The sequence below is a fragment of the Saccopteryx bilineata genome, chromosome 5 (assembly GCF_036850765.1).
Source record: "Saccopteryx bilineata isolate mSacBil1 chromosome 5, mSacBil1_pri_phased_curated, whole genome shotgun sequence".
Taxonomy (NCBI): Eukaryota; Metazoa; Chordata; class Mammalia; order Chiroptera; family Emballonuridae; genus Saccopteryx; species Saccopteryx bilineata.
This window is the reverse complement of record NC_089494.1, coordinates 728,236-749,301: the sequence shown is the minus strand read 5'-3', so window position 1 is coordinate 749,301 and position 21,066 is coordinate 728,236. Positions and strand designations below refer to the sequence as shown.

Sequence of the window (21,066 nt, the reverse complement as noted above, 5' to 3'; positions counted from 1 at the left end):
GGTCCCTCCAGTTCTTTCTGAGCAGTGGGCAGTGGAGGCGGAGGGAGCAGAGTTCCATGGTGTGGCCACGTTCTGACCTGTCACCCACCACCTGCAGCCCCGAGAGACAGCGCCGACAGACGCTGGCACCGAGAAGGCCACCACCCACGGGTGCTCAGAAACAGACCATCCCCACGCCTGCCGGAACTGCGTCTGCTCAACGACCGTGGGGCCCCCGAAACACCGACCCAGGCCCCCAGGTACCGGCCTCCGCCTCAGCCCCCTGTGGTCACCTGGCACAGCCTCAGGCACGGAGCTCCCTGTGGTGACCCTGGTGACTCTCCCCGCAGGTTCTCGGAGCTTGTGGACAGTGGAGGACGAGTGAGGGTCAAGTTCGGTGGCTCACCTGGCAGATTGGTCACTGTGAGATCACGTGAGTGCCTTGGCCAGCCCTGGTGGCCTCACTGCCACCACCCGGCCCCCAGCACGGGAGGGACAGGGCCCTGGACCAGAGCTCCAAGACCACCCCAGGCACGATGCGTCTCCAGACGGTGCCCAGGGCCCCGGGCTCTGGAGCCGGAAGGGCTCGCTCACACCATCCCGAGTCACGGGGGGCGTCCCCAAGGCCGCCGTGGGGACAGGGCACCTGAGGGGGAGAGGTCGTCGTGTGGGAAGCAGGCCCTGGACACGGGGGCTTCGCATGCCTCGCAGGCCCCCAGCCTCATTAGCAAGTGGGGGGCAGGAGGGTGTGGCTCGACCCGAGGTGTGGCTGCTCAGAGTGGCCCTGGCACCAGCCCCACCAGCCCAGGGGCTTCTAGACGTGCAGGCTCCCGCCCAGAGCTGCACACAGGAAGCTGTCTGCCGACAGGGGACCAGGTGACCGGCAGGCTCGTTGTGGTCCCGGGAGCACACGTCCTCGTCACACTGAGGTCATGTCCCACGTGAAGAGCAGAGCCTTTGGGGTTAGGTCCTGTGTGACCCGCACTGGCAGGGCCGCCTGCCGCAGCCACTGGCCCTTCCCACCTGGCAAAGCTGCCCCCCCAGTCCTGACCCGGAAGGTTCCCCGGCCTCAGCTTCCCCACAGGCCGGCTCCCATCCTCACAGAATTCTGGCAACACCCCAGTCACCAGTTCACTGAGAAGCTTCAAACAATGAAAGTGTTCCCAGGCAGGGCACTGACATGCACCAGGGCATGATGTGGGAGGGCAGGGCGCCCACAGCCCTCGGTGCCCGGGAAGGGAGGGCACAGGCAGCCGGGCCTTCTGGAGGCACGGGAGCAGAGGCCCACGGACACCCAGAGGGACCTGCAGGGGGCTGGCCTGCAGCCAGGCGTGGCCAAGTGTGGGTCTGCCCGAGTGCAGGCGGGAGGGGGTGTCTTTGGTGGCATTTGGAGGATGTAGAAGACTGAGGCCAGCAGGTTGGGCAGGCGAGTCGGCCCTCCCTCAGGCCACTGGTGACCTTGACCAGGAAGCTTTGGCCGGAGTGGCAGTGGAAGCCAGGCCCCTGTTGGAAGGTCAGCAGGAGGCGAGGGCTGGACCCCACCTGGAGGAAAGCGGGTCCTACTGAAGGAAGCACGAGGCCTGTGGGATTCTGTGCCCAAGCCAGGGGTCAGCTGGTCAGCGAGCACCCTGCCCCCACCCGCGGGACGACCCTGCAGCCTGGGGGAGAGCAGCAGCTCAGGAAGGCAGCCCAGGCACAGTCCTGGGGGGAGGCAGCAGGCCGTGGGGTCAACACGGTGGTGTCCTGGTTCCCCCCAGAACCCACGGCTCCGGTGCAGCTCGAGGACCCCCCTGAGCAGGTCAGCCTGGCCCTCCAGCTCCCAGAACGTGACGGCGACAAAGACACGGGAAGTAAGTCAGCGGGACGGGCCCCCAGGGTTGGGCGCCCAGGTGGGGCTGGAGGGCACAGAGCCCGCCCGGGGCAGCGGGACGGGCCCACAGAGCTGAGCACCCAGGTGGGGCTGGAGGCACAGAGCCCGCCCGGGGCAGCGGGACGGGCCCCCAGGGCTGAGCACCCAGGTGGGGCTGGAGGCACAGAGCCCGCCCGGGGCAGCGGGACGGGCCCCCAGGGCTGAGCACCCAGGTGGGGCTGGAGGCACAGAGCCCGCCCGGGGCAGCGGGACGGGCCCCCAGGGCTGGGCACCCAGGTGGGGCTGGAGGCACAGAGCCCGCCCGGGGCAGCGGGACGGGCCCCCAGGGCTGGGCACCCAGGTGGGGCTGGAGGGCACAGAGCCAGCCCGGGGCAGCGGGACGGGCCCCCAGGGCTGAGCGCCCAGGTGGGGCTGGAGGGCACAGAGCCAGCCCGGGGCAGCGGGACGGGCCCCCAGGGCTGAGCGCCCAGGTGGGGCTGGAGGGCACAGAGCCAGCCCGGGGCAGCGGGACGGGCCCCCAGGGCTGAGCACCCAGGTGGGGCTGGAGGGCACAGAGCCCGCCCGGGGCAGCGGGCGCCCCACCTGGGACAGGGGCAGCGGCACTGGGTCCCTTTCAGAGCAGCTGCCCCGATCTGCCTCAGAACGGACCCGCCCCTCCTGCCACCCCCGTGTTAGGCCGGCCCGCCTGCTGCCCGCCCGACTCCCCCGCAGAGGGGCAGCGATGGGAGGGGTGGCACTGAGTGTGGCCCAGCTGGAGCCGCTGGGCAGACCCAGGGTCCGCGCCAGGCAGAGCAGAGTGGGCTGGGCTCCTGCGGCACCAGGCTCCCCAGGGCCCAGCTGTGCCCAGCACGGTCTTCTGTCTGGAGAGGGTCAGGCCAGTGCAGACTTGCAGGTGGCCTCACAGGGCAGTTCCCCTTTGGACGGCGCGACAGGCCTGTGTCCCTCACAGGCCAGACCTTGCTCTGCCTTTCCTCTGTTCAAACCCTCAGGGCCGTGTCCCCTGCATCCCCCTGGGGACAGCCCTTCCAGGACACAGTGGCCTTCTCCCGGGTCAGCCACAGGCTCAGACTGGGCTCACCCATCAACCAGACCCCAAAGAGGGCAGAGTACTTGGTAACAGGGGAGGCATGTGCCCAGGACGTCACCTCTGAGGGCGTGTCACTACAGGTCAGCCCCCGGCCCCTACCCCCGGGGACACCTGGGCACTTGCTCCTGGTGACGTGACCGTCTGGATGGAGCCTGCGGCACCGTCAGCCCTGGTGGTACCGTGAGGGCTAGTGTGCGGGACAGGCAGAGGCGCTGATTCTGGTGCTTACGGAGCAGTGAAGGCTCCCTGCTGGTGTTTCCGTAAACGGCTGTCGTCAGATGGTTTGTGTTATGTCAGCCCTTTTAAATGCTGGGTGCTTCGTTAAACTCAGAAATTAGGGGGACGTGATTGACTCCCAAGTCCCTTCAGAGGTCATTGCCCTCTGCTGTGCTGGCTGAGGTGGGGCGTGCGTGCTCTGGGGTGGGCGGGGCAGGGTGACAATTTTAGGTGCTAACGGGAAAGTCCTCAGTGGTCCCCAGGTGCACAGAGCCAGTCAAGGTCTGTGGTTCCCGTCACCCTGATCATGGCCCGTGCTGCCCCCTGTGGTTAGGGGGTTAGTTGAGTTAGCTGCCTCTTGCTAATATAATGGCCTTTCGGTCTGGAACCTGACATGAGCCAGAACACAGTCGGTGACCTGGCTGACCACTCCGTTACCCACGCTGCTCAAACGCATGCTTGCTGGCCCTTCGCTGTGTCGCGGGGTAGAGACAGGAGGCTGTGCCACCAGGTACAGACTTGGCCGCAGCTGCCGTGCATGGCTGCTCACTCACGGTCAGTACTGGGCGTCGAGTCCGAGCCACCCTGGCCGCAGCTGCCGTGCATGGCTGCTCACTCACGGTCAGTACTGGGCGTCGAGTCCGAGCCACCCTGGCCGCAGCTGCCGTGCATGGCTGCTCACTCACGGTCAGTACTGGGCGTCGAGTCCGAGCCACCCTGGCCGCAGCTGCCGTGCATGGCTGCTCACTCACGGTCAGTACTGGGCGTCGAGTCCGAGCCACCCTGGCCGCAGCTGCCGTGCATGGCTGCTCACTCACGGTCAGTACTGGGCGTCGAGTCCGAGCCACCCTGGCCGCAGCTGCTCTCTGCCCAGAGGGCACGCAGGTTTGTCCAGCGGTCACGAGCAGAGCTGGTCTGATGTTCTCTGACGCGTATGTGAGGACACAGGTGCTGGGAATGGGAGAGCGCCCAAACCACAGGGACGGCTCCACGGCTTTCCACGTGGGACTGTCAGCCTGCAGCCCCCTGGCAGGGACCGGAGTGGCTGATCCACGGCCTCGCCAGAACCTGATGGCATCAGGCTCGCGGGCCGTGCCAGCGTCGTGAGCGAGAAGCGCACCTGCTGGGTCTGATGTGCGCCGACACGTTTGAGCGGCCGAGTGTCGCTTCATCGGTACCGTCCAGAGGTTCTGAGCTCACTCCTCCTCCCCGGCTCCGCTGTCCTCGTGCCGACACCGCTGGTTTCACGACGGTGTCTGCAGTGAGACCCGCCATCCTGCAGGGACAGTCCTCTCTCTGTGACCCAGTGTCCTGGGCTATTCCCAGCCCTCTGCCCAGGTTTCCAACCAGCTTGTCTTGTTCCACAGAGTGCTTGTGGGGACTTCACGTGGCGAAACTTACTGGGTCTCATGTTTAAAGGAAACTTAGCTGGGTATAAAATTCAGCGTATTCAAAGTCGCTCCGCAGTGCTTCCTGCGGGAGTCCACAGTCACCTCCTGTCCGTGTGGTTGTCACGGGTCATCATTCTTGTTCTCGGAAGCTGTCAGACTCTCTCAAGGATAGGAGGGTCCATGCCGTGAACACAGTTAACACTCCCGAGTGGCAGCTGCTCACCACACCACTCTCCAGGTCAGGATCAGACCTTTGAGCCCCCAGGAGAAGCTCATGGAGAAGAGAAAGGTCTCTAAGTTGATCACTTTGCATGGGGGGGGGGGGGGTTGGAATGAGAACTCAGACCGCTCAGACTCTTCCCCTGCAGGGCTTCTGCGCTGTCCTGGGTTTATCCCGACACCGGCACGGTAGAATAGGTAGCTGCACCCAGAAGGAGGCAGAAGGCCACTCCCGTCCCTGGCGACAGCAGGCAGGCTCTGGAATTCATCCTCACACAGGAGCAGCCCGCTGTCCCACGCCCATCCCAGCCAGCCTTCTCTCCCGCTTTGTATTTATTTCAAGGTGTGTGCATGTCGCCATAAAGTCAGGACTTTGGGAGACCACTTTGCAGGACGAGGCTACGTGCTGATGCTCTGGCAAAACTTCCCACTGCGTGGACGGCAGGCTTAGGGCTCCCGCTGCCCACAAGCAGCAGGAACGTTGGTCAAGTCTCTGCAGCCGCAAGGATGGCTGACCTGGGCTGACACGGCCATGTTCTGTAAGGTCACCCTGAAAACATCTCTGGACAACTGCTGTGGTCTAAAACTCATACAGAACAGGAAGGGGCCCAGAACAGCAACAACAACACTGTGACAGTGGAGGGCTCACACAGCCCGTGTCCGAGCTCACCGTGAAGCCGTGGTCTCCGGGCCAGGACACACTTAGGAGTCTGTGGAACAGAACTGACCGCCCGGAAATAAACACCAACATCTGTGGCAAACCGATGTCAACAAGGGAGCCAAGACCGTACTACAGGGGAAGAGCCTTCAACAAGGGCGCTGGGACAGCCGGTCCTGCGCACGCCACCCACAGAGGAGTTCAAAATGGTCCCAAGACCTGAATGTAGGAGCGAAACCGGTAAAACGCTCAGAAGAATACACGGGTAAATCTTCGTGACCTTGAATTTGGCAAAGGGTTTTTAGCAATGACACCAAAAGCATGAGCAACAACAACAAAAAAAACGGTGAGTTGGACTTCGTCAAAATGCAGAAGTTTCTAAGCTTCAAAGCAGTCAGTGTTTTCTAACCGCCGGTCCACAGGCTGCTGCCAAGTCCGCCAGAAGTTTCGTGCAGGTCCGCGAAACAGTTCACCACCACGATGTCGTATGGAAGTTACAGAGTCCATGATCCTGGGTGTAAATCACAAGTGAAAGACCACCCACAGAATGGGAGAAAAGATGTGCAGGTCACATCTGAGAGAGAGTGGGTGTCTAAAATACAGAGAGAACACCACTGAGGAGTCAGACAACTCAGTTAAGAATCTGAACAGACATTTCTCCAAAAAAAAGATACACGGGCCAACAAGCCCATGAGAAGGAAGCCCAGCCAGAACCACACGAGGGGCCGCCGGGCCCCCACTAACTCGGCGGCGGTCAGGGCAGGTAACCAGCACTGGGGAGGGCGTGGAGGAAGGGGCACCTTCCAGAGCGGCCGGCGGAAATGTAATAGTGATTCCACTCCTGCAGTGGGGTGTACTCCAGAGAAAGGAGCCCAGCGTCCACACAAGGACTTGCACACGAGTGTTCACAGCAGCACGCTTCCCAAGAGCCGAAAGGCAGAGACAGCCCAGTGTCCGTCAGCTGGTGAACAGGAAACAGCAGTCTATCTGCACAGTGGCGCATCATTGGACCGTAAAAGGAATTCATTACTGACACGCTACAACATCATAGATAAAGCTTGAGCCTGACCGGTGGTGGTGCAGTGGATACAGCAGGCCTGGCCAACAGTTTCTGCCCCCGGGCCAGATTAGAAAGAAAACTTTTTTCATGGACCAAATGAAATATTAAAATTAAAAAATGTTAGGCCCTGGCCGGTTGGCTCAGTGGTAGAGCGTCGGCCTGGTGTGCAGGGGACCCGGGTTCGATTCCCGGCCAGGGCACACAGGAGAAGTGCCCATTTGCTTCTCCACCCCCCCCCCTTCCTCTCTGTCTCTCTCTTCCCCTCCCGCAGCCAAGGCTCCATTGGAGCAAAGATGGCCCGGGCGCTGGGGATGGCTCCTTGGCCTCTGCCCCAGGCGCTAGAGTGTCTCTGGTCGCGACAGAGCGACGCCCCGGAGGGGCAGAGCATCGCCCCCTGGTGGGCAGAGCATCGCCCCTGGTGGGCGTGCCGGGTGGATCCCGGTTGGGCGCATGCGGGAGTCTGACTCTCCCCATTTCCAGCTTCAGAAAAATACAATTTAAAAAAAAATGTTAAATACAAAAACGATTTGTTAATTTTTTTTTTTTTTTTACAGAGATAGAGAGTCAGAGAGAGGGATAGACAGACAGGAATGGAGAAAGATGAGAAGCATCAATCATTAGTTTTTTGTTGTGACACCTTAGTTGTCCCTTGATTGCTTTCTTATATGTGCCTTGACTGCGGGGCTACAGCAGACCGAGTAACTGCTTGCTGGAGCCAGCGACCTTGGGTTCAAGCTGGTGAGCTTTTTGCTCAAACCAGATGAGCCCTCACTCAAGCTGGTGACCTCCGGTCTCGAACCTGGGTCTTCCGCATCCTAGTCCAACGCTCTATCCACTGCGCCACTGCCCGGTCAGGCAAAAACGATTTGTTTAAGTAAACAAAACTTTATTATATAATTTGTTTATGAATAAATGTAAGTGAATGAAAAAGATTTTTAATATACAATATTATTTTTAATATAATTACATACCATATAAATATCCAAACTATAGCAATCAATAGAAACAATATTTAATTAATAGAATGAGCTTGAAGGGGTTATATCCCAAATGAAACAATTATTTCGTTTTACAAACAGCCTGGACACGTTTTCAGTTATCGACTGCAGCTGTTGTCTATGCTACAATGCCACTTGATTCAGCACACTTGACCACAAAAATAACGAATTGTTTGACCTTGGGTGCTCACTGGCAAACTCCGCCTAAAAGAATGTGGGTTTCACATCACCACTAAACGTCAAACAGTTCATATCGAGTACAGACAAGTACAAAAGTTGTAAATCTTTATAATGGAATTTTTTTTAAAAATGAAGTATCGCGAATCCATTCAACCAATTAATGGAAGTTAACCCTAGATTAGTCACACACTGAATTCTTTTCCGCTCATCACTATCTTCTTAAATATCTCGATTTCTAATAATCAAAGACGCTTCCGCTTCTGAGTAGCTGAGATTTTAAAGTAGCGGAGAATATTAAAAATTTACTCACGGGCCGCATAAACTCATTTCGCCGGCCGGATCTGGCCCACGGGCTGTATGTTGGCCATGCCTGGAATAAAGCTTTGACCTGAGGCCGCTGGTTCAATACCCAGTCAGGACACATACAAGAAGCAATTTCTATGAGTTGATGCTTCCTGCTCTCCCCCTCCCTTTCTCTCTCTCTCTAGTCTCTCTCTAAAATCAATAAATAAAAACTTCTTTTGAAAGCATAGATGAAGTTTGAAAGCATTGAGCCCAGTGAAAGAAGCCGGTCAACGAGACCACATGTGCTACTCTGTTCGTATGAGAACTCAGAACAGGTCAGTCTAGAGACGGATCAGTGGTTGCTCAGGACTGGAGGCGGGGAGGTGGGGAGGAGGGGGGGTTTTAGGAGGGTGACAGCTAACGGTGTGGGGTTTCCCTCTGAGGCGATGAAAATGGTCTAAAATTATACTGTGAGGGAGGCACTTCTCCGTAATATGCTAAAAAAGAATGAGTTGTACACTGTACTGGGTGAACTGTGTGGTATATAAGTTCTATCTCAATAAAGCTGGCTTAAGAATGAAATGTGAAGAACAGTGTTTTCGCTCTCTCTCCAGTGCAGGAAAGACGGAAAGGGGACTATAACTGTATTTATCCTTTTTTCTTATGTTTAAAAGTAGAGCTAATACCACATTTTGATGCACGAGGGAAGAACAAGAACGAGGAGGGAGGCCAGGGGCGTGGCGACAGATGTGGACACTCCCCACCTTGACGTCCGGTTAAAACAAGAAAATGGTTTTTAGATGACACCCAAAGAAAAAACACTGCCTAACAGTGAAAGAAAACCAGTTTCTCATGTTGATGCTATAACCACACAGGAAAAAAAATATATGTATCATTTCAAGTGATTTTAAAACCGAGTTCTGGCTATTCACTCCTAGTGGGGTATCTTCTACGGAGAAAAATGGGCAGGAAGTTTTGAGCTGTACTTAGTGATCTTAGTGTTAGAAGTATTGCTGCTTATTACTGCAGTTTAAAATACTATTTAAAAAAACACAATTACATGTACATTTTGGGATAAACAATGTCATCAAGATTTTCATCATAAAAAGATAGAAGTACAGAGTCAGAGGTAAAACCGCTGTGCTTTTATTTTTATTTAAGTATTCGTTTGAACTGGAAATACGGTGTAAACGTACCGTTTGTTTATTTTTAAATCTAACTCCCCAGTTCTCTCCACTGAGAAGACCTGGATCCAGGCCGCTCAGATTGGGCCCCGGGTTCCGTTCTCCACTGGGTGGCACCGTGTTGGAGAAATGGCTGACTCCAAGACTGAAGCAGCATGTGGACCAAACAAGCCCAGGACAGACTCGTCTGAAGGGCAGAGCAGTCGAGCCAGAAGGGGTCCCGCTGGCCAAAGAGGGGTCAGCCTGAGCCTCAGGAAAGCTAATGACGGCAACAGGCGGGAACGCGCGAATGTGCTGACGCTCAGGAGGAGGGAACGGTCCTGGTCCACCTCAGGGCTCACTGGGCACAGGCTCCCGCCACCAGAGCCCGCGGGAAGGAAAGGACCCAGGGCACGTCCGGGGGACCGCGCAGTGGGTCAGGGAAAGATCAGCCTTCGGCAGCGGAGGGTGACGGACCTGCGTGGTCCGCCCCGGGGAGATGGTGGACGTGGTCGCCTGGACCAGGGCTCCTCACTCCGCATCACTGCAGCTGCTGACCGACCCTCAGCTCAGGAGACCTGACCGGAGCCCTCCCAGGCCGCCTGACGCTGCCAGGGCCCGCGGCCCCCACCTGCGAGGTGGTGCTGCAGACACTGCTCCGTCCTGCGCCCAGTCCAGGGGGACAGGGGGGGCGGCTCACGCCACAGAGAGGAGCCGGTCAAGTCCAGAAGGCGGGAGCCCCAGGGGATGTAGTCTCTTCAGGAACGCGGGGGGGTGGGGTGGAGAGTTAGGCTAAATGAGAGGTGGGCACACCGCAGGGCGGGAGTGACCCGAGGAGAAGAGGCCAGCTGCGAATCGGGAACCTGAGTGTGGGCTGCGCTGTCTTAGGGTGTCAGGGATCCCTGCTCGCTGTGCGTGAACAGTATCCGGCTGTGTCAGGGTCTGTAGTCACAGCTCCCCCTGGGGCAGTTCCGGGAGAAGTGGTCTCTCTGAACTGTGGACAGAAAGGGAGGCAGAGAAACAAAACTAAACAAGATCACAACAGGCGACGGTCGCCAGCGCTGGTGACAGTAGACTTGGATTTTGTAGGTTTAAAATTTTTCAAGTTTTTTTTTTTTTTTAATAATTTTATTTTTTTAATGGGGTGACATCAATAAATCAGGATACATATATTCAAAGATAACAAGTCCAGGTTATCTTGTCGTTCAATTATGTTGCATACCCATCACCCAAAGTCAGATTGTCCTCTGTCACCTTCTATCTTGTTTTCTCTGTGCCCCTCCCCACCCCCTTTCCCTCTCCCATTCCCCCCTCCCCCCCGTAACCACCACACTCTTATCAATGTCTCTTAGTTTCACTATTATGTCCCACCTACGTATGGAATAATACAGTTCCTGTTTTTTTCTGATTTACTTATTTCGCTTCGTATCATGTTATCAAGATCCCACCATTTTGCTGTAAATGTTCCGATGTCATCATTTCTTATGGCTGAGTAGTATTCCATAGTGTATATGTGCCACATCTTCTTTATCCAGTCATCTATTGACGGGCTTTTTGGTTGTTTCCATGTCCTGGCCACTGTGAACAATGCTGCAATAAACATGGGGCTGCATGTGTCTTTACGTATCAATGTTTCTGAGTTTTTGGGATATATACCCAGTAGAGGGATTGCTGGGACATAAGGTAGTTTTTTTTTCAGTTTTTTGAGGAACCACCATACTTTCTTCCATAATGGTTGTACTACTTTACATTCCCACCAACAGTGTATGAGGGTTCCTTTTTCTCCACAGCCTCTCCAACATTTGCTATTACCTGACTTGCTAATAACAGCTAATCGAACAGGTGTGAGGTGGTATCTCATTGCCGTTTTGATTTGCATTTCTCTAATAGCTAAAGAAGATGAGCATCTTTTCATATATCTGTTGGCCATTTGTATTTCTTCCTGGGAGAATTGTCTATTCATATCCTCTTCCCATTTTTTTATTGGATTGTTTGTTTGTTTGTTGTTGAGTTTTATGAGTTCTTTGTATATTTTGGATATTAGGCCCTTATCTGAGCTGTTGTTTGAAAAAATCATTTCCCATTTAGTTGGCTTTCTGTTTATTTTGTTATCAGTTTCTCTTGCTGAGCAAAAACTTCTTAGTCTGATGTAGTCCCATTCATTAATTTTTGCCTTCACTTCTCTTGCCATTGGAGTCAAATTCATAAAATGCTCTTTAAAACCCAGGTCCATGAGTTGAGTACCTATGTCTTCTTCTATGTACTTAATTGTTTCAGGTCTTATGTTTAGATCTTTGATCCATTTTGAGTTAATTTTTGTACAGGGGTAGAGACTGTAGTCCAGCTTCATTCTTTTGCATGTGGCTTTCCAGTTTTCCCAGCACCATTTATTGAAGAGCTTTCTTTTCTCCATTGTGTGTTGTTGGCCCCTTTATAAAAAATTATTTGACTATATATATGTGGTTTTATTTCTGGACTTTCTATTCTGTTCCATTGGTCTGAGTGTCTATTTTTCTGCCAATACCATGCTGTTTTGATTGTCGTGGCTCTATAATAGAGTTTGAAGTCAGGTATTGTAATGCCCCCAGCTTCATTCTTTTTCTTTAGGATTGCTTTGGCTATTCGGGGTTTTTTATAGTTCCATATAAATCTGATGATTTTTTGCTCTATTTCTTTAAAAAATGTCATTGGAAGTTTGATGGGAATTGCATTAAATTTGTATATTGCTTTGGGTAATATAGCCATCTTGATTATATTTATTCTTCCTAGCCAAGAACAAGGTATATTCTTCCATCTCATTATATCTTTTTCGATTTCCCTTAACAATGGTTTATAGTTTTCATTATATAAGTCCTTTACATTCTTTGTTATGTTTATTCCTAAGTATTTTATTTTTTTTGTTGCAATCGTGAAGGGGATTATTCTTTTGAGTTCCTTCTCAGTTGTTTCATTGTTGGCATATAGAAAGGCTATTGACTTCTGTATGTTAATTTTGTATCCTGCGACCTTACTGTATTGGCTTATTGTTTCTAGTAGTCTTTTTGTGGATTCTTTGGGGTTTTCGATGTATAGGATCATATCATCTGCAAAAAGTGATACCTTTACTTCTTCTTTTCCGATATGGATGCCTTTTATTTCTTTGTCTTGTCTGATTGCTCTGGCTAGAACCTCTAGTATCACATTAAATAAGAGTGGAGAGAGTGGACAACCCTGTCTTGTTCCTGATTTAAGGGGGAAAGCCTTCAGTTTAGTGCCATTTAATATGATGTTAGCTGATGGTTTATCATATATGGCCTTCATCATGTTGAGATATTTTCCTTCTATACCCATTTTGTTGAGAGTCTTAAACATAAAATTGTGTTGTATTTTATCGAAAGCCTTTTCTGCGTCTATTGATAAGATCATGTGGTTTTTGTTCTTTGTTTTGTTGATATGGTGTATTACATTAACCGTTTTACGTATGTTGAACCATCCTTGAGATTCTGGGATGAATCCCACTTGATCATGATGTATTATTTTTTTAATATGTTGTTGTATTCGATTTGCTAGTATTTTGTTTAGTATTTTAGCATCTGTATTCATTAGAGATATTGGTCTGTAGTTTTCTTTTTTTGTGCCATCCTTGCCTGGTTTTGGTATGAGGGTTATGTTGGCCTCATAAAATGTGTTTGGAAGTATTGCTTCTTCTTCAATTTTTTGGAAGACTTTGAGTAGAATAGGAACCAAGTCTTCTTTGAATGTTTGATAAAATTCGCGGGTATAGCCGTCAGGGCCTGGACTTTTATTTTTGGGGAGGTTTTTAATGGTTTTTTCTATTTCTTCTCTACTGATAGGTCTGTTTAGGCTTTCTGCTTCTTCTTGACTCAGTCTAGGAAGGTTGTATTTTTCTAGGAATTTATCCATTTCTTCTAGGTTGTTGAATTTAGTGGCATAAAGTTTTTCATAGTATTCTACAATAATTCTTTGTATATCTACGGTGTCCGTGGTGATTTCTCCTCTTTCATTTTGGATTTTGTTTATATGAGTTCATTCTCTTTTTTCCTTGGTAAGTCTTGCCAAGGGTTTGTCAATTTTGTTGATCTTTTCAAAGAACCAGCTCCTTGTTCTATTAATTTTTTCTATAGTTTTTCTGTTCTCTAATTCATTTATTTCTGCTCTGATTTTTATTATCTCCTTTCTTCGGCTGGTTTTGGGTTGTCTTTGTTCTTCATTTTCTAGTTCCTTAAGGTGTGAAGTGAAGTGGTTCACTTGGGCTCTCTCTTGTTTGTTCATATATGCCTGAAGTGATATGAACTTCCCTCTTATCACTGCTTTTGCTGCATCCCATAGATTCTGATATGTCGTATTGTCATTTTCATTAGTCTGTATATATCTTTTGATCTCTGCACTTATTTCTTCTTTGACCCATTCATTTTTTAAAAGTATGTTGTTTAGTTTCCACATTTTTGTGGGATTTTTTTCCTCTTTTTTGCAGTTGAATTCTAGTTTCAAGGCTTTATGATCAGAAAATATGCTTGGTACAACTTCAATTTTTCTGAATTTGCTGATGTTGTTTTTGTGGCCCAACATATGGTCAATTCTTGAGAATGATCCATGTACACTGGAGAAAAATGTATACTCAGTCACTTTGGGATGAAATGTCCTGTAGATGTCTATCATATCCAGGTGCTCTAGTGTTTTGTTTAAGGCCACTATGTCTTTGTTGATTCTCTGTTTGGATGACCGATCTAGAGCCGTCAGCGGTGTATTGAGGTCTCCAAGTATGATTGTATTTTTGTCAGTTTTTGTTTTAAGATCAATAAGTAGCTGTCTTATATATTTTGGTGCTCCTTGGTTTGGTGCATATATACTAAGAATTGTTATGTCTTCTTGATTCAGTGTCCCCTTAGCCAGTATGAAATGGCCATTTTTGTCTCTGAGTACTTTTCCTGTCTTGTAGTCAGCATTATCCGATATGAGTATTGCTACACCTGCTTTTTTTTGGATGTTATTTGCTTGGAGTATTGTTTTCCAGCCTTTCACTTTGAATTTGTTTTTATCCTTGTTACGTAGATGAGTTTCCTGTAGGCAGCATACAGTTGGATTTTCTTTTTTAATCCATTCTGCTACTCTGTGCCTTTTTATTGGTGAGTTTAATCCGTTTACATTTAGTGTAATTATTGATACTTGTGAGTTCCCTATTGCCATTTTATATCTTGCTTTCTGTTAGTTTTGTGTCTTGTTTGATCCTTCTCTTTCGTTTTTCTATCTTTTGTTTTTATTTGGTTGTATTCCATACATCTTTCCTCTGTTGCTATCTTTTTTATCTCATGTGCTTCTGTGGTGGTTTTTTCAATGGTGGTTACCTTTGAGTAATGAAAAGGGTCCCTACCCTGTTCATTGTAGCGAACTATTTTGTGAGTACTTTTGCACTCCATCGTCCTTTGCTACTGTTAATCTCCATCTTCTCCCCCTCTTTCTTTTTGTTGTTGTCACAGTTTAAATTTGGTTTTATTGTGTTCTTCTTGGAGCTTTTACTTGTGGCTCTGTTTTTTTTTTTTGTTCTTTGTATCTGATTGGAGAACCCCCTTTAGTAATTCCTGGAGTGGGGGTTTTCTGATGATAAATTCCCTCATCTTTTCTGTATCTGTGAATGTTTTTATTTCTCCTTCGTATTTGAAGGATAGCTTTGATGGGTATAGTATTCGTGGCTGAAAGTTCCTCTCTTTCAGGACTTTAAATATTGGGGTCCACTCTCTTCTAGCTTGTAGAGTTTCTGCTGAGAAATCCGATGATAATCTAATGGGCCTTCCTTTATATGTTGTATTCTTCTTTTCCCTGGCTGCCTTGAGAATTTTTTCTTTGCTGTTGGTTTGTGTCAATTTCATTATGATATGCCTTGGAGTAGGTTTGTTGGGGTTAAGAAAACTTGGAGTTCTGTTTGCTTCTTGAACTTGAGGCTTTAGTTCTTTCCACAGGCTTGGGAAGTTCTCATCTATTATTTGTTTGAGTATGTTCTCCATTCCATTTTCTCTCTCTTCTCCCTCTGATATACCTATTATTCTTATGTTATTCTTTTTGATGGAGTCAGATAATTCTTGTAGGGCTATCTCATTTTTTTTAATTTTTGAGTCTCTTTCTTCTTCTCTCTGTTGTGCCTCAAGTTGCTTGTCTTCTATTTCACTAATCCTCTCTTCTATCTGACCTGTTCTATTAGCTAAGCTTGTTACTTTGTTTTTCAGCTCGTGAATTGAGTTTTTCATCTCTGTTTGATTTGTTTTTATAGTTTCAATTTCCTTGGACATATATTCTTTGTGTTCATTGAGTTGTTTTCTGAGCTCCCTAAATTGCCTTTCTGTGTTTTCTTGTATATCTCAGAGGATTTTTAGTATTTCTATCTTGAATTCTCTGTCATTTAGCTCCAAGGTTTCCAATATATTAAATTTTTTCTCCATAGATTTTTCCTCATCTAGCTGTGTTACCTCTCTTTCTTTTGTATCCATGATATTCAATTTTCTCTTCCTTAATGGCATCTGAGGGTGGTTTTGTTGATAGTATTAATGAGATTTAATAAAGAATAAAAAGTTAAAAAACAATAATAAAAAAATAAAAAATCGAAAAGAGTTGTTTTTTAAAAAAAAATTAATAATGAAATAAAGAAAAATAAAATAAAAATTTAAAAAAAAGGAAATTATTCCTCCCCTCCTTTTTTCCTCTCCTCTCCTCTCCCCTCTTTCTTGAGAAAATCTTGTGGTGGACTGTGAATTATAACAAACAATGCCTGTGATGGAGGGCCTGAATTGGGGAAAAGTAATAAAGGGGCAAAAAAAAAAAAAAAAAAAAAAAAAAGAGCGTATGGACCCACAAAAAGCAAATAAGGAAAAAATTTGGGTCAAGAATAAAATGATTTGCTTTTAGGTGTTGGTTGTCTAAGAGTTATGATGAGAGGAATAGAGGAAAACGGAAAAATGGGGGGACAAATTAAAAAATTACTATTGTATTTAGTGGAACAAGAACTAGATAATATGGAGAGCCAGGGATGGGAGCACTGCTAGTGAGTTAAAAAAGTGAAGTAAAACCCCCCCAAAATGCCACAAACATAAGTTTGAGTCCCAGATAAGATAATTTGTTTGTTATTGAGGTTTGAATGAGAGGAGATGTAAAGGAGAAAGGAAGAAACTAATATAGAGGGAGAAAAGAAAGAGAGAGAGAGAAAAAAAAGAGGGAACCACTAAAAGAAGAAAAAAGAAAGGAGAGATTGAGAGAGAGAGTTAAGAGTTTTGGAGTGCAACCCTCATAGAGAGAAAGGAAGAGGAGAGAAAAGATAATGGGAGATGTAACACTTATGGGTAGTGTAGTTCAAGGAGAGGAGAGAGTAAGACCGGTAGAGAGTTAATCGGCCAAATTGGAGGAGAAAAAAAAAGTATCAAGAATGAAGATAAGAGAAACAGACGAACAAATATAATAAAATGGGATAGGTTATAAAGTCTGCAGATTATTCTTGATTTTGAGAGGTTATCTTCTTTTTCTTTTCTCTCCTTCTTCCTGGTCGGTGACTCTGTACTCCAGGTTTTGCCCCTTTGGCACGCTCAGGTAGAGGTTTGCAGTTGATAAGTCTCTATGGCAATGTAATGTATTGTGCTTTAGTCTCGTTGGCAGTCGAAGCTCATTAGCATTTATAGGCTCCGACAGTGAGAGAGTCCGTGTTCCTGGAGCCTTTCTCCTAGTCTTTCCTTCCTCAATTAGTAGCCTGATAATCCAGCTATGGGGTTGCTGCTGCCTCTGCCTGGATAGTAAGAGGCTCAAAGAGCTGGCAACTCCCCACTCTATTTCCACTCAGCACAGGGCTCTGGGTAAGGCTCAGTCAGTCAGAGCTGCTAGCATAATCAGGCGGGCTTTCCGCCCACTCAAAGACCTCTGGTTCTGCCACTCTGTCCGGTAACAGAAGCGGGCGCCCACTTCCGGGGCGCTTGGAGGAAACTCTCACTCACTGTCTGCGACCAGGATATCCGGCCAGCAGTTTCACGCTCTGAGTGAAACCCCCAACCGCAGGGAAAAGTTGCAGCGTTGGAATTGAGTCTCGCTCCGTCCCCGTGCGCGACTTTTGCAAGGCGCTGGGGCGGCCCGAGATTCCGCTTTGGCCCACACAAAGGCCCCTGACTCTGCCCCTCTGTGTGATAACACGGGCGCGCACTGCCGAGGCACTCGGAGGAATCGCTCACTCCTTATCTGCGCGCGCAAACCAGGATATGAGGCCGGCCGCGTTTCCCTCTGAGTGAAACATCCTCCAGCACGGAAAATCTCCACCGTTGGAATTAGTTCTCACTCCCTCCCGTGCGTGGCTTTCCCAGGGCGCTGGGGCTGCCCAGAGACTCTGCCCTCGGCCCACAGAAAGGCCTCTGACCCTGCCTCTCCGTGGGGCAACACGGGCACCCACTCTCGGGGCCTAGGAAGAAATCTCTCGCCCACTAACTGCGCACTGACCAGGAGATCGGGTAAAATGGCTTCCCCGCTTGTCTTTCTTTGTTTGGGTTTGGCGCGAGTGTTAGCTTGTATTGCCCGGGTTGCCACAGGATCAGATTTTCCTCGGCTTGGGTCTCCGTGCCACAGCCTGGTTCGGCCGTTCGTGTCGCAGCCTGGATCTATTCACCCCCTTTGCCCGCCTCAGTTTCTATTTTCACAGTTACCAGAGAAAGCCGCCCTGTTTAGGTTAGTGAGGAAGGTGGAGCATTTCTTACTCCCTATTTCCTTCGGGGTTTGGTTATATATTTAGCCAATTTTTCACTCAATCATACCTTTGGGTGTATTGCGAAGCATCTGGAAGCTCCAAGTATAGGTTTTTCTGTTTCTGGTTGAAGATCTTGTTGAGTTTTGGGGGAGATTTATCGGTATCGCTTCCTACCCCGCCATTACTCTGACGTCATCTCCCCAAGTTTTTTTTTTTGCCTGACCAGGCGGTGGCACAGTGGATAGAGCGTCGGACTGGGATGCAGAGGACCCAGGTTCGAGACCCTGAGGTCGCCAGCTTGAGCATGGGCTCATCTGGTTTGAGCAAAGCTCACCAGCTTGAACCCAAGGTCGCTGGCTCCAGCAGCAGGTTACTCGGTCTGCTGAAGGCCCGTGGTCAAGGCACATATGAGAAAGCAATCGATGAACAACTAAGGTGTCATAACGAAAAACTGATGACTGATGCTTCTCATCTCTCTCCATTCCTGTCTGTCTGTCCCTGTCTATCCCTCTCTCTGACTCTCTCTGAAAAAAAAAATTTTTTTTTCAAGTTTTTTTTATTTATTATTGATTTGAGAGACAGAGAAAGAAAGACGGGTACGAGTGGGAAGCATCAGCTCACTCATAGCAGCTGCTTCTCACCTGCGCCCAGACCTGGGCAAACCCAGGGTCTCGAACCTGCGACCTCAGGTTTGCAAGTCGATGCTTTCTCCACTGCGCCACCAGGGGTCAGGCGAAATTGTTCAAGGTTTTAAAAGGGATTTTTAACGCCCACAGCCCACTGTCAGTGTATCGGGGAGACAGAAAGGATGGCCGGAGGGGAGGGAGGGGCAGAAGGCCCAACAGAGGCCCCCACAGCCCGCAGGGGAGATGGGAGATGGTCTGCTCAGGAGGTGTTGGAGGTTGTTTGAGGGGTGGGGGCTCGGTTAAATGACACAGGGGAGACTGGCCTTCCAGCGCTGGACATGGTGCGGTGTGCACAATCCTGATTCTTCTGTGTTTGTGTTTTTTCAAGTTAAAAATGTATCTTGACAAAACTAAAAAAAAAAAAAAGTGGTCACAAAGCAGGAAAGGCCAGGTGTGGCCTCCCTGGCAGTCCCTGAGAGGCCTGCTTCTAACTGCCAGCAGTCTGGTGAGGACGCCCCTGGGGCTGGGGAGACTGGTGTGGCGAGGACGCCCCTGGGGCTGGGGAGACTGGTGTGGCAGACAGCCGCCCACAGGCACAGATAACTGCCGAGTCCTGCACAGAGGGTCCCCTGGACTCCGGGGTGGGGGAACCCCTGGGGCTGGGGACCTGGGGAGATGCAGGTGGCGGGGGACAGTACTGGAGGGCTGTCGAGGGAAGGACTCAGTGTTCCACGAGAAACCCTGTGAGGGGCAATGTCATCAGCGATGAAGGGAGTGGAGGGCACAGGCCAGGGGTCTCTCCTGAGGCCACCAGCACCCAGCCATAATCTAAGCAGTGACTCGAGGCCCCATGGCAGGGGGCTGCTCACCACTGAGGGTCCCGGCAGAATCGTGGCTCTATCCCTGGCCCTCAGGGTAAGGGGGCCAGAGCCGGGCATCTTTGACCACCTGAAACAGGACCTCCCCTGGGACACAACAGTGCTGGGCCAGCCGGAGGCAGCAACGTGGCAGTGCCACAGGCTTTCCTCTGGGGTTCTGGGGACTAACCGCTCATGGCCTGTTTGCAGACGCCCCCGGAAATTGTACGGAAAACCCTTGTCAGAACGGAGGCACCTGCGTGCCGGGCGTGGACGCCCACAGCTGTGACTGCAGCCCAGGGTTCAAAGGCAGACGCTGTGAGCTTGGTAAGTCAGGGGCCACCAGGCCTGGCCTGAAACACCCATCCCGCAGGCTGTGAGGGGGGCTGGGCCAGGGGCTCTGCCACAGGGACCGCCAACCCCGTGGCGCCCCAGACTTCCCAGCGCACAGGCAGGGAGGCTGGCAGGAGTGAGTCACTGGCTTCCCACTGCCCCGAAGGGCCCGGGCGAGAGGTGCTGCCTGAGAGTGGGGGTGTGGGGACAGTCAGGGAGCAAGGGACACAGTGACAGCCACCCACAGGGAGCGGTGGGCGGAGGGGCTGTTTCTGGCTAAGGAGTCAAATGTGTTGGTGGGAGGGGGAGCGGCCACAGGCCCCCCGCTGAAGACTTCTGGATGGAGGCCGAGGTGGGTGGACAGTGAGCCCTGAGGGGGAGCAGCGGCTGCAGGGCCACCGAGGGTGCGGGGCGGGCAGCAGGGCCCGCTGCCCATGAGCACGGCCTTTCCTCCACTCCGCAGCCTGCAAGAAGCTGGCCCAGCCCTGCACGCGGCTGTTCTCCGAGACGAAGTCCCTGCCGGTCTGGGAAGGAGGCGTCTGTCACCACGTGTAAGTGTCCTTCCTCCGCCCTCACCATGGAGGGGGGGTCTCTGATCTCCCAAAGCGCTTCCACCAAGTCCAGCTCACCCCGTCCTCTCACACCCGTGAGTTCTAGTGGTCACCGCCACCGAAGGGGCTTGCTTTGACCACCTGTTCCCGCCACGTGACAAATTAGGAAACTGAGGCAGAAAGGCTGAACCACTTGTCCGAGCCCGTGTGGCCTGACCCCTCGGGCAGCATCAGCCGCCTCCCCTGGATGAGGGTCCTCGCAGCCGCAGAGCCCCCCCCCCCGAAAACAGCAGCCTGTGACACCTGGAGTCCTAGTTCTACCATGAAGTGATGAGAAGTCCGTGGGCAGATCACTCGTGCCTCAGTTTCCCCGCCTACAAATCAGGCCCTGAAGGGTGCCCTGCTCACCACCAGGGTCCTAACTAAGAGCCTCCTCACTTGCCTGAAGCCCCCCACCCCAGACTGGTGTGCAGTGGGGGTGGGGTCTCCTTCACAGCCGCCTGGTGCCCTGCACCCCCACTCCCCACTCCCCACCCCAGCTCCCTCCCATGTGCCGCCCCCGGCTCCCACGCCCCCCCCCCCCGGCTCCCACGCGGTTGGACCACCTGTGCCTGCAGTGGTCGTGCAACTGGTTAAACCCACCAGGTTGCTCCTGGTTTCCCATCTGTGCCGGCTCACCGGGACGGTTCTCTCGTTCCTGACTTCTTCCAGATTACTTCTTAGGGTTCCAGGTTCCCTCTCCTGTTTGGCACGTGGGTTACACCCCTTTGGCTAAAATTTCCACTGGTTCTCGGGGTTGACGGCACACTCCTCCCAGCATCCCGTTCTGTAAGGGACGAGGCCGGCAACTGCACGCCTCCACGTCCCCTCAGCTCCGACTGCTGAC

General features: G+C 51.1%; 1 protein-coding gene across 1 annotated transcript in view; it reads left to right on the top strand.

Annotated features, from left to right (window-relative positions):
- SNED1 (sushi, nidogen and EGF like domains 1) overlaps nucleotides 1–21,066 on the top strand; it is an 83,141-nt gene that overhangs the window by 50,358 nt on the left and 11,717 nt on the right. Inside the window, exons 25-29 of the mRNA XM_066232466.1 lie at nucleotides 98–239; nucleotides 330–412; nucleotides 1,737–1,829; nucleotides 19,507–19,623; nucleotides 20,093–20,180. Coding sequence (XP_066088563.1) covers nucleotides 98–239; nucleotides 330–412; nucleotides 1,737–1,829; nucleotides 19,507–19,623; nucleotides 20,093–20,180 — 523 coding nt within the window. The remainder of the gene's footprint in view (nucleotides 1–97; nucleotides 240–329; nucleotides 413–1,736; nucleotides 1,830–19,506; nucleotides 19,624–20,092; nucleotides 20,181–21,066) is intronic.